Source organism: Macrobrachium rosenbergii, chromosome 55 (genome assembly GCF_040412425.1).
Source record: "Macrobrachium rosenbergii isolate ZJJX-2024 chromosome 55, ASM4041242v1, whole genome shotgun sequence".
Taxonomy (NCBI): Eukaryota; Metazoa; Arthropoda; class Malacostraca; order Decapoda; family Palaemonidae; genus Macrobrachium; species Macrobrachium rosenbergii.
Genome location: NC_089795.1, coordinates 26,592,813 through 26,607,213, shown reverse-complemented (window position 1 = coordinate 26,607,213; position 14,401 = coordinate 26,592,813). Strand labels below are relative to the sequence as shown.

General features: G+C 37.2%; 1 protein-coding gene across 1 annotated transcript in view; it reads left to right on the top strand.

The window, feature by feature from the left end:
- Nucleotides 1-14,082, top strand: part of LOC136835779 (ATP-binding cassette sub-family C member 5-like) — a 45,494-nt gene extending 31,412 nt beyond the window's left edge. The window contains 8 exon segments of the mRNA XM_067099637.1: nt 357-543; nt 4,767-4,856; nt 7,207-7,380; nt 7,382-7,394; nt 8,433-8,592; nt 10,426-10,618; nt 11,438-11,606; nt 12,393-14,082. Of these exon segments, the coding sequence (XP_066955738.1) occupies nt 357-543; nt 4,767-4,856; nt 7,207-7,380; nt 7,382-7,394; nt 8,433-8,592; nt 10,426-10,618; nt 11,438-11,606; nt 12,393-12,508 (1,102 nt within the window). The 3' untranslated portion in view covers nt 12,509-14,082.
- The last annotated feature ends 319 nt before the right edge of the window (nt 14,083-14,401 follow it).

Below are 14,401 nucleotides of genomic sequence, written 5' to 3'. Positions count from 1 at the left end.
AATACAATTAATTTCATAACTAATATGTGTAATTGAGGATTACTCATCGTTCAGAATGTACCAGTACCAGGACAACCTCTCTCTCTCTCTCTCTCTCTCTCTCTCTCTCTCTCTCTCTCTCTCTCTCTCTCTCTCTGAAACGTAAATACAATTAATTTCTGTAATTAATATGTGTAATTTTGGATTACTCTTTATTCAGAATGTACTAGTACCAGGACAACCACCTCTCACTCTCTCTCTCTCTCTCTCTCTCTCTCTCTCTCTCTCTCTCTCTCTCTCTCTCTCTCTCTCTCAAACATATGAATACAATTAATTTCATAACTAATATGTGTAATTTAGGATTACTCTTCGTTCAGAATGTACCAGTACCTGGACGACCACACCTTGGCACAACTCGTCTACAGACTTTCGACTCAGTGGTACGTCTTCAGGACGCAGATGCTGTTTCTCTTCCTCAAAGCTTCTCTCACTGGGCTGTGCATCTTCACCAAAGGTTTCGTAACGACAGCGACAGCAGGTCTTGCGCTTTCAGTCATGACTCTGGTAAGATTAAAGGACTTGCCTGATTGAGGAATATTCCATGACTATCGGGTGAGTCACTTTATGGATTTTGTTTCCCGTGGTAGGCTGTGACCGTCATGTCAATCTCTACTGTAAGAGCAGTAAATCTTGTTTACACTGAGTAAAGACTAAGAATAGAACTGCTTACAGAGATACTTAAAGTGAACAGTGTAAATAAATGTAAATTCATTCATTTACTATTTTGTGTAGTGTATAAAGAAATTTTAAATCAGGGTCTTTTGTCACAAGGTTTAATACCAAAGTAAGTAAAACTTTACTTGAGCTGAGCTGCCTGATTCCCACCAGTCGCCGACTGGGACAGGTTAAGGCCTTTTTGGGGGTGTCCAGGAGGGGGCTTCCCCCGGCCAGGTCAGGCACGTCGCCCTAAGTTAGGTTAAGTAGGTAAGATCTGGTTACCTTACCTTACAGACCTTACAATTCGTTCGGGTTGCCCTAGGTCCTCAGTGTGAGGCGCCTTTGATGTCTACCAGAGAGTTGCTAACGCATCTTCCGGTATATTTTGCATCTTCCAGTCTTGGATGGTCTGGGATGCATCATAGATATTTGTCGAGTTTATTCTTAAACACATCTACGCTCACCCTGTTATGTTCCTCAGATGAGCTGGTAGCGCATTGAATAGACGCTGCATTATCGATGCTGGTGCGTGGTGGATTAATGTCCTGTGTGCTCCTTAATTTTCCTGGTATAGTTTTGGCACTATTAATCTACCTCTGCTTGCTCTTTTTGATAATTTTAGTTCCATGATGTTTTCTGGTAATTCCTTCTATCTGTTTCCATGCTTGAATTACCATGTAGCGTTCTCTTCTCCTTTCAAGACTATATAAATTTAAGAATTGTAGTCTTTCCCAGTAGTCAAGGTCCTTAACTTCTTCTATTCTAGCTGTAATGACCTTTGTACACTCTCTATTTGTGCAATATCCTTTTGGTAGTGTGGGTACCATATTATATTGCAATATTCAAGTGGACTACGTACGTACGTTTTATAAAGCATAATCATGTGTTCAGCTTTTCTTGTTTTGAAGTGCCGGAACAACATTCCCATTTTTGCTTTGCATTTTGCCATTAGAATTGCTATTTGATCATTGCATAACATATTCCTATTCAACATCACAAGGTCTTTAACTTCCTTGTTTGTGATTGTCTCATTAATAGGTCCTTTATGCATATAGCATTCCTACTTATCACCATAGTTCATTGATTCAAATTTAGGTCAGACCTGGCATTATAGGAAATATTATGTCTATTTTGTGTATGAGGAACCTGTCCCGGTCGACGACTGGTGGGAATCAGGCTGCGCAACTAAAGTAAAGTTTTACCCCAAAGTAAATTTATTTTGTGTATGGATGCGTATCTGTATACCTGACGTGGAATTAAACGCAAAGCTCTATGAGAGGTACACTTCAAAAGCACCTGAACACTTATCAACACCACAAGTATTTATCCTGGACTTGTGAAATGATACTGCTGTGCCTAAACTTATGCAACAATGAATGGTAATTTTGGCAGTAATGATTGCGTAGTAAATTTGTGATTGATCACAGGGGACCTGATCAGGTCGCAGTATCCATTGTTCCTTTAGGCTACGATATTTTTTTTTTGGTTGTAGGGAGGTCACTGTGAAGCCAAGGTGTTCAGTGTTAAGTCAGGTTAGGTTTTGCTGATTCAGTCTTGAATTTAATAACTAGGGTCTGTTTAGGTCGCACTGTTTTCGTGGATTATTCAAAGTAATTATATAGCATTAGTTTGGACAAAGCCCCTAGGTTAGGTTAAGTTAGATTAAGGTATACCGGTGTGCTGATCACTGATAAATTGGTCAAGTATTGTTTACAAAGTAGATTTAGCAACCATTGGGCCCTGATCAAGCCATTGTACTTAAGGTTAGCTTACGTTATGCTGTAATATGGAAAGAGAGCAAGGTGATGAGCAAGTCGCAACATAGAAATCCTCCTAACTTACATAAAGAAGAGTGATAAATAAGCCATACACAGCATAATGCCTTGTCAAGAGTGTGATGTCCTGAGGAGAAATTCACTTCCCAAAAGTTGTGGGAGATGATGAACCTGTCTTCTACTTTGGAACAGTAACACCAAAAAACATAAGTCACTGTCCCATCACTTCCCAAATTAACTCATCCACATACAAAGTGGACAGAGTACTAGATGCAAAGCTTGGTTCCAGAGGCAAAACATGGTGACTAGCTGCCACCGCCCATCCCTGCCAAAGAAGCCCTGAGTCTCTTCAACATACCAATAGGAACACATCAATGAGGGCATCCTGGGATGAGCTCAAGTCCACACGTACCCTGCCAAAGCTCAGTGCAGATGACAAGCCATAAAAGGTAGATTTCACCTGGTAAATTTGGCTGTATCATCTTCCAGTCAGTATCTGAGCTGCCCTGCCTAATGCCAAAGGTACACTCACAGCAGGCCTTCTGAAGAAGATGGACAAGTTTCTAGAGGCGTCTTGGGCTTCACAACACTTCATTTCAAAACAACAGGTCCTCCAGTCCACTCAAAGTTATGCTAACTGCCACCAGAGAAATTACACACTGCTAACAAGGGCTTCAGATGGAGGGAGCGGATGGGAATATGCCTGGTGGTTTCCAGAGCCTGGGTGTCATCACTCCACATAGTCAAGAAACCTGACAAATCATGTGCCCTTGTGGAGACTACAGACAACTAAGTCTTTTATTGAAACTCGACCTTTACCACACTTCATTCCTTGGCGAACATTACTGTATATGCACCTGCAAGTGACAAAACTCTTTCTCAATTACTCATCATTTAGCATCCAGAATTCAAGGGCCGCATTCAAGAGGCTGAAGAACAACAGCATGGGCGACCTCTCCTTTGGTGTCCGCAACATCTACAACATGCTTATATTCTGCAGAAACGGAGAAGAACGTCACCAATACATCAAGGCTGTACTATCCCCACTAAGGCCAAAAGTCCTAATCATCCATCCTGGCAAATGCATTATCGGGCCCACTCTGTCAGGTTTCTGGGTCATCACAGTTCCCAGACTGGTTAATGTCCTCTACCCTCCAAGGTGTGAGCTGTCAACAAATACCCGACACTCAAAACAATAAAAGAACTCCAAATACATGGGAAGGGTAGATTGCTACTACAAATTCCAACCCAACATTGCCAAAATCATAGCCCGCCTCTATGACTCTCAGCGGCAATGCCAAGATACTCGTAAGGGGCCCCACCCACAAACGCATCTCCAAAGCAAGCAAGAAAGATAAAGACAGGGAAAATGAAGACATTCAGCACAATACTACAAATGCAGGAAGAAACAGAACATCTAATAAAATAACGACACTATCAACAACATACTAACCAATGAATTACACAAGGCTGGCAGACTCGAGGATAATGCTTTGAAAAAGCACAATATGTACGGGAGTTTTGCCCTATAGGCCCTACAGACATATGAATATGTATTTCTTGCAATCAGAGCTGACATTGCCTCTGGTTATTTCCACTGTATTGGTAAGAGCTCGAACCCTGAGGCCAATTTCTTAGACAGAAAACTCAATACAATCGACTTGAAATGTACATGATATATTATTGCTCAATAACTCTTACCATTATTACTGCCGTTGAAAAGTCAGTGTTACTGCTGTTACTACTGCTACAAATACCTTTACAATTATTATTTTAAAAAATTGCCATGTTTAATTGTTCCTACAGTTATCATTATCATGATTTCCCTTGTTACTATAACTTTTAATTGTTACTCTTTTCAAAGGATGTGTTCACAATCTAAAAAGGCGGCTTTGCATTTCTTTACCGATCGTATAACATATTAATTACACTGAGGCTCTACCAAAAATATTACACGTTCTAAAGATAACAATATCAATATGGAACCTGCAGTCGCCCAAACTGATGGAAAACACAACAATATGTTCAACTGTTCTCTATTTTTAATTTTTGAACTGAACACAATACACAGAGGACATGGAAATCTTGATTCTGTGACCATAAATACCATCCTTCATTTCATATATATATATATATATATATATATATATATATATATATATATATATATATATATATATATATATATATATATATGTATATATATATATATATATATATATATATATATATATATATATTTACTATATATGTGTGTTTATGTATATAATTGTGATTATTGTATACTGTTCACAGATATATAATGAATTCAACTACTTAATGAAAGTGAAAGCCGAGTTTCTGTCAAGATTCACAGCCGTGGAACGTCTCGTGGAATATTCCCAAGCAAGTATCAACTAATGTGTTATATATTACTTTATAGTAAGTTACATGTTGAATGCTTCAAAAGTGTTAGTGTGAGTTTTATCCTGGATTTCTTGGCAGTATCACTTGTCAGAAACATAAATCTGTAACTCAGTTTCGTTTCAGTATAGTATGTTATGATTGCATCCCCATCACAGAGCAGCTAATGTTTACTCCAGTGAGAAGTGTATCATTATTCCAGATGCTGATTTTTTTTTCTTTAAATCGATGAATTAACCGAGGGTGGATGGAAGTCTGTCGGGGTAGACCATTCTTGAGGGTTAAATCTACGTGCAATTATTTACTACTAATTATACTTCCGAATACTTTTCTTTCAAATCGAGTGTCAAGATGTAACAAGAATTATAGATATGAGATACAGATTGGTAAAGACGGACTGATCTTTTTTAGACAATGACCCCCAAAGTTTTAACCCGGTATGTATCCACCTTTGCGACGTGTATAGTTCCATCCCATTGGGGGATGACCCTAAAAACAAACGAAAGATTTGTAAATATCATAAAGATAATGACCCCCAAGAAATGTTAGTCCTAGATAACGACCCCCGAACTTTGTTGGGGTCGCTATCTAGGAAAGATCCAGACGAACATGCTATGGCAACTAGAATTTTCCGGCTTTGCACAGTTTAGGAAGAAGGAAACACAAAGAGTTTTTGGACAGGCTGCGCAAATGGAAAAATAATGAAGTGCTATTTGAAACAATTATTCTAAACTACTCATTTTCGCTTCATGTACATAAACACTACCCTTGTCTTAACATCTGCCATAGATATTTTTATTTACTTGGGAATGAATTCTCGCCATCCTAATAAACTAAATTATAGTAATCAGCTCGAATGACGTATGCCATAAATTCCCCAAAGGAGAGAGGAAGAAGGGTGCACTGATTAGCAAAAAAGTGATGTTTGTAGATTACAAGCGCCAGAGAAATGAACTTAGTCGGTTAATACAAGCCTCTGCGATGTGTTCTTATTGTTTGTTCCCCGTAGGAGGTTAGTGTCGTCAGTGCACCTCACGGGGTGCACTGTAGGCATTACAAAAGATTCTTTGCAGCGTCCCTCCGGTCGCTAGCTGCAACCCCTTCCATTCCTTCAACTGTACCTCCATTCATATTATCTTTCTTCCGTCTTGCTATTCACCCTCTCCTAACAATTATTTCAATGCAACTGCGAGGTTTTCCTCCCGTTACTCCTTTCACACCTACCTACTCTCAATTTCCTTTCCAGCGCTGAATGACCTCATAAGTCCCAGTGCTTGGTCGTTGGCCTAAACTCTGTATTCCATTCCATTCCATTATTGTCTGTTAATAAGGCCTTAGAAGCAGTACAGTCCTAGAAGCTGCTTTGAATAGGCCTGTACCTGAGTTTTCCCCCGTAAGATTATTTATTTTTTAGCGTCTACTATTTCTTTTAAATACTCTGAATACTGTAATGGGATTTTATAACCCCACAGCTCTAAAAGATACTTTGGTCAGCAAAGAGGTGTTTTAATTACAAAAAAAAAAATACTCATAGTAGCATGAGTCTGAAAATGGAGAAACAAATAAACAGTTTTGCATGGGTACAAATATATTTAAAATAAAACTAAACACGGAGCTTTCGAGAATTTACGCGATTCCCCTTTTCAATCACAGCGTCAGACTGGAATTGGGAATTGTACAGGTTGTCGAAAGTTCTCTGTTTAGCTCTGTTTTTAAATATATTTGTATCCAAACATAACTGTGGACCTGTTTCTCCAATTACAAAAAAACAAAATTCATCATAGGAAAAGAGTTTTGTAATGAAGGGTGAACACTTCAACAGTTCTAGTCAAAACAGAGTGAAGTTTGGTTACAGAGAGAGAGAGAGAGAGAGAGAGAGAGAGAGAGAGAGAGAGAGAGAGAGAATTATTATAGTAATCATATCACACCTTGCAAGAGTACCGTAGGGGATTATTGCCGTCAGTGCACCTGACGTGGTGTACTGTAAGCATTACTTAAGGGTCTTTGCAGCGTCCCTTCGGCCCCTAGCTGCAACCTCTTTCATTCCTTTTACCGTACCTCCGTTCATATCCTTTCTTCCAACTGATTTTCCACCCTCTCTACAATTGTTTCATAAAATGCAACTGCGAGGTTTTTCTCCTGCTACACCTTTCAAACCGTCTGTCAATTTCCCTTTCAGCGCTGGATGACCTCATAGGTCTCAGCGCCTGGCTTTAGGCCTAAATTCTATATTCTATCCTATTCTACCTTGCAAGAGAGAGACGGGGAGCAAGCAAGACGTATTCTATTGGTAATCAGTATTTGTAAGGTCTTAAACCAACAACGATTGCAGGATTTGTCAAGCGAGGCTCCTTCGGGAAATACAGAGACGCCCCCAGAAGGATGGCCGGCCCTGGGCAAAGTACAGCTGAAGAAGGTGAGTTTGCGCTACCGCCCGGATCTGCCTCTGGTTCTGCGGGATATCGATGCAGTCTTCGAACCAGGTCAGAAGATTGGCGTCGTAGGCCCGGACAGGCAGTTGTCTGTAAATACTGACTTCTTTGTTTTTCTTTTTATGGAACACACACGTTCATGCATGTATATATATATAGTCCTAGAAAGCTTGTAATATTTTGTAACTTTTCCTGAATAAATATCTCCGCTAGATACCAACCACTTTCAGTGAGGTACTGTCAGTAATTTTATTAATGCACAGAACAATTGTGCAAGTGATAGTTAATATATATATATATATATATATATATATATATATATATATATATATATATGTATATATATATATATATATATATATATATATATATATATAAATTTACATGTATATATATATATGTATATATGTATGTATATATATATATATATATATATATATATATATATATATATATATATATATATATATATATATATATATATATATATACAGTATATATATATATATATATATATATATATATATATATATATATATATATATATATATACATACAGTATACATATATATATATATGTATATATATATGTATATTATTATATATATATATATATATATATATATATATATATATATATATATATATATATATATTACATACATAACACTTTGGACAAATAGAAATTATTTTTATTTTATAAAGTAATTAAGTGGGTGACTATCCGCCTACCCTCTCGCTCTGATAATCAGGGATGTCTTAAATACAAAATATGTAACATAACGTTCGGTAAAAATATTTTTCATTCTTTTAATCTCACAATAGGCACTATCAATATTAAACCTTCCTCACTATAGAAACTTTCTATCCTCTCCTGACAATTGATTCATGGTGCAACTGCGAGGTTTTCCTCCTGTTACAGCTTTGTAACCTTTTTACAGCCAATTTCCGTTTCCACGCTGAATGACCTCATAGGTCCCAGCGCTTGGCCTATGGCCTAAATTCTATATTCTATTCTATATTCTTTCCCCATTTTGAGAAGAAGTATATGGAAGTAAATGGCCACCATTAACGAAGTCACAATAAAGGTATATCTAAGCAGTCTATTATTTCTACTATCTGCCAGGTAAATCCTCGCTTATCGCCACTCTTCTTCGCCTGGTGGAAGTAGAAAGCGGCCAAGTCCTCATAGACGAAATCGACATTTCCACTTTGAGTCTCCACTCGGTCCGATCAGCCGTTTCTGTCATACCGCAGGACCCTGTTCTCTTCCAGGGATCGATAAGGTTTAGCATCAATCGAGATGAGGTAGGTGGGAAGCAGAGATAAATTATATATATATATATATATATATATATATATATATATATATAGCATATATATATATATATATATATATATATATATATATATATACATATATATATATATATATATATATATATATATATATATATATATATATATATATATATATATATATATATATATATATATATACATACATATATATAAACATATATATATTTATATTTATATATGCATGTATGTACGTATGATTCATAATTTCGGAAATCAAACACTCAAGATATACGAAAGGCTATTGTGAATGATAATAGGAGCTGGGCCACTTCCAGTGTACATAGTTAAAATTTCACGTGAGTGAATTACAGGAATGGAATCCTTTTCATAATAATTACCGTTTCTGTATTTACAGAATTGGCTGTTGTAGTTTTATAATTAAATCAATCCCTTATGATATCCAAAGTAATAAGATATCATTACATACGTGTTGAGGTTTATTATAAAGTGTTTTTTCATCTAACGCAAAGATTTTTCTAGGTTCTGCAAAACGGAAAAGCATAATACAGAAATCCAACGAATGCGGGAACTTAAATGAAAGCTGAAATCTAGATCATATACAATACGGGGCCGTTTGACAGTCGCCTTTACTGTGGTGCAAGGTTTTTATTATTTTGCTTTACAATTACAAATAAACTCTTCTATCTTTACGTCGTGAAACTTTGGTTTGACCGGCATAGGAAATTAGCATCGGTGAGTGATAAGACACGTGCATGTTCCATCTTTGGAACATTTACAATCAACATTCATTTTCAAATATGAAAACCGCTTCGTGATTTTTGCATATAACTTTCCCTCCGTTTGTATGTCTGTTTCTTTCAGTTCATTGTGGAATTGCTATGACGACATATGATTGTTGCATTTTCCCGAGATGTAACCGAGTACCGAGACCTTTCCCTGAAAAAAGCCGGACGCCATGTCTTAAAAACTAACCTTAGTACCATAGGTACTAATGTAACCTAACCTAACCAAACCTAACCTAAACTAACCTAGGAGCATAGCAAAAAATCCCGGATCTGGTGCAATACTAGGATGCATCTCAGGAATTTGCACCCCGGCCCCCCCCCTCTCTCTCTCTCTCTCTCTCTCTCTCTCTCTCTCTCTCTCTCTCTCTCTCTCTCTCTCTCTCATAACATCTTGCATTTAACAACTACTATCACATAACAACCGCTTACAGCACTGACAATAGCTATGCCCAAGAAAACTTCTCCTTTGGGTAGGTTATTTCTCTGCATTCACTGAAAGTGTGACGCAAACGAACCATGTGTTAAAAGAAAAATCTTTATCCATCCATGAGCGACTGAAAAAAAAAACCAAATCAGAACAATCAAACTCGAAAAAAAATGCCATTTCAGGCTGCACTGGCATTAAATCTCCCTGGCAGATACCCTAGCAATTTCCCGAGATGTAACCGAGTACTAGGACCTTTTCCTGAAAAAAGCGGGACGCCATGTCTTAAAAACTAACCATAGAATTTTTTAAAAATAATCTCATCGTGTTTCCCACACCCAAATTACTGTTTAGACACTAATCTCACCTAACCTAGGGGCTTGGCAAAAAAAACCAGGGCTGGTGCAATACTAGCATACACCTCAGGAATTTGCCTCAAGGTCGATTTGGCTGCTTGGTTTAAGGAGTGTGCAAAAGTTTTCATGTAATTTCCCAGGCATTGCCAGATTCGTTCCTTGCAATATTCATATATGATGAGGACACGGTCCACCTGGGGCTAAACTTGCTTAAAATTATTTTCCTCAAAGGTACAATTTGGATCCTTTTGAAGAACACGATGACGCTTCCATTTGGGAGGCTCTCGAGCAGTCCAGCCTGAAGAGAGTTGTACAACAGCAGGACAAAGGACTTATGTCGGTTGTGGCCACAGCAGGAGAAAACTTCGCCGTGGGGGAACGACAGCTCATTTGCCTCACAAGGGCCTTGCTCCGCAAAAGTAAGGTGTGTGGTCAGTGACAAGATCCAGATGCATAAGTCAAGTGTTTATATAAATATCGTAGTGATAAAAGGATTAAAACAAGTAAAAAAATGCGCCGAAGTTTCTTCGCCTCAATCGAGTTTTCTGTACAGCATCCGCTACAGCTTATAATCAAGGCCACCGAAAATAGATCTATCTTTCGGTGGTCTCGGTATAATGCTGTATGAGCCAAGCCCATGAAACTTTAACCACGACCCGGTGGTGGCCTACCCTATAACGTTGCCAGAAGCACGATTATGGTTAACTTTAACCTTAAATAAAATAAAAACTACTGAAGCAAGATGGCTGCAATTTGATATGTTTGATGATTGGAGGGTGGATTATCAATATACCAATTTGCAGCCCTCTAGCCTCAGTAGTTTTTAAAATCTGAGGGCGGACAGAATAAAGTGCGGACGGACAGACAAAGGTTTCTTTCACAGAAAACTAACAAAAATTATTAATGTAGATCTTCAGCCAAAGCATGATTTACTGCAGTGAACAGTGCTTGTTTTCTCTTCGATCAAAGCAAAAGTAAAAAGACACCAACAGTTGAAATGGCACTAAAACCAAATCTTGATGTACCTTCAGCCATTTATCCTGCTTCAGAGTAGAAATGCATTTTTCAGCAAGTAAACAAGATGCGAAATATCAAAAGGAAAGGAAATGAAAAGTATAATTACCTTTAATGAGAAATCCCATGGAAATGTGTAAACCTATGACATCATTTCATCCTTGAATATGATATCGAAATAAGTGTGTCAACTTCGGAATTTTACCTAAACACATCTGTCTCTGATCAGATCTTGTTGCTGGACGAGGCGACAGCTTCTGTTGATTTGGAAACCGACCAGATGATTCAGTCGACCATTCGGAAGGCTTTTGCACAAAGCACTGTCATCACCATTGCTCACAGACTCAACACCATCACCAGCTACGATAAGGTCTTAGTCTTACAGGAGGGACGAGTAAGTAAGGAAGTGACTGGCTGTTTATGTTCGTTTTGCTGTCCTCAGCTGTTGTTTCTCTTCTTCTTCCTCTTCTTCTTCTCTTCTTCACCTTGCAGCATTTCCGTTTACTTGCCGTTTTCCCCAATAATCATTTAACTTTTTTTTTTTTTACTGTTGATTACCGTAACTTTAGTACTTGAATAAAATCATAGTACCACAAATAGTGGGATAAACACGAGAAGGCAAACTGTTGATCGAAAGTACTAGCGCTGGTTATGCATTGTTTTCTGGTATCTGGGAATATTTATAGGTTTCATATTTATAATTCAAAAATATTCCTTTCTTTCCAATTTTATTCATTCTTTGTGACCATTTCTTTCATGTTCAAATCTGTTACAAATATATATATATATATATATATATATATATATATATATATATATATATATATATATATATATATATATATATATATATATATTTCCCTCGTTGGAGAGTCGGTAGAGTTCTCGGCTGCACTCTACTATATATATATATATATATATATATATATATAGATAGACTATATATAGAGAGAGAGAGAGAGAGAGAGAGATCTTAATCTCCTTTACTTTAATGTCTTCTTGACTAGATACTGTATGCACTGTGTATGTATGTATGTATGTATATATGTATATATATATATATATATATATATATATATATATATATATATATATATATATATATATATATATATATATATAAAATTTTCTATACATGCAGTTGAATATGTCATCAAACCTACCACCAATTTCTTCTTCGATAGATGATGTGGAATTCGATACCCCCGAAGCTCTCATGCAAAGAGAAGGATCCTTATTCCGAGAGCTGATGGCCGCTATGGGAATCACCACAGTCGACCAGATGAGAACACAGACTTGAACAGCAACTCCCAGGCTGCTGTTGTCACTTGCCCAGTAGGAAAGTGCATAGGCCTAGGCTCTCACCCAACAACTCCCAAAGTCGGTGATCTTACAGTTTAGGGGTCCAAATTCGATGCATTACGTAAAGTCAAGATCAGCACACAGATTTATTAAATATTTGTTTAATCATGGAAAATAATGAAAATATGAGCAGTTTATCTGCTTACAGAAGCAGAGATTGTAAAAAAAGGGGGAGGGGGGAACAAAGGGCGACGTAAATATACAAAAACATGTCTTAGGGGATCCGAACCCACAAAATTTTGAGAATATTGTAAGTCTCTGCTTCTGCAAGCAGATAAACCTCTTTTTTTCTTATTCATCAAAAAGTGGATGCTGAGGAGCAGCAAGAGCCCTTGCTAAGTTCCTACCTGGTTCCTGGTTCCCAAGCGCCCACTCCACAAACACAGTTGCGAGCACACTACACTATTCGCGTGAGGTGCAGCGCTCTATTCTCTTTGGTTTTTTTACAATATGTACTTCTCTAAGCAGATAAACTGCTATTTTTTTTTAGGAAATATACTGCTGTTTGCAGATTTGCCGAAAGAAGAAACTGAAAATAGGAAAGAAAACTTAGAAAAACACGCACAAGGGACTTTGGACCCCTAAACTGTAGGATTACCCCAAAGTCTTTGTAAATGAAGCTCCATTGAAGATCTCGTGAATATTGTGAAGTGACGTGAGCTGATGAATGGGACTCAGAAGCAAGTGGATCGTACAATGAGGACAATTATCTGGTTGATAAATACTCCATGGAAATCGAGCTCTTTTCCATGAAACCTGGACGTTTAGAGATATATTTTTATGATTTAAGTTATTCTGTATCAACATCATGTCAAGACCAGCTGGAAAAATGGTTTCTGATTAGAGACGAGATTTCTACACCCAAAGCCCCAATGAACGGCAGTATTATAATTTCCTGATACCGTATTATAAGTGCAAGTATAAATGGCAGTCCAGTTGGGGAAATACCCTATGGCACCCATCAGTGTTCAATACAAATAGCATTTCTAAACTAACGAACCTATTTTGAATATTATTTTCCCATTCAAGGTTAAGCGAGCGAGCACTAGAGAACTATCTCGTATTCAACCAAGGATACCTTTCACTTATTGAGTGATATTCGCGACTACAGTCAGGAATAGGAAAGTATGATTCAGCCTGCCTTTAAATAAATGGAAATTTTAATGTAATTTGTATAAATTTTGGTATGAAATCTTAATTATTTTGGAAGATCGTAGATGTGGGGGTTAAACAAAACTTCTCTTTAATCGTAAGAACGGAGTTAAGGTTTTTTCATTTGCATAACACATGAATTGCACATCACTATGAACTTGCTTTCCAGTTTTGCATCGATATTCTAAATCTCATTACCGCGGCGGGTGGGGGCGGAGAGAGAGAGATAGTATAGTATCCCATCTTTTCGTAGTGTCGTTTTCTGTCGTCATCGAAACCATGTCATAAATAGAAAATTAACCTATATGGGAGACATAACTACATTCAGTGCAGTAGACGTTATTTCAAAGATGCTGTAAAATAACGTCTTTCAACTTTCCTTTTTTTGTGTGTGTGGCCTAAAAAGCAGATCGCCTTGAAAATAAACATACATTTCTGGAATTACAGTACATATCTCCTTCTTTTGAACTTTAATTGACCATCATTTAGAGTTCAAATAAGCGTCAGCTGAGAAATATACCTACTAAACATTTAAGGAAACAAATTCAATTTTACTTTGGCAGCGTTTTCCTTTGGAAATTGTCTCCGAATTTTATAAAATTTTCAAAATATATTTCAAAACACCGAACAAAAAGGAGGATAAATAATTCTTGCGACAATTTCGTTGAATCCTTTCCTT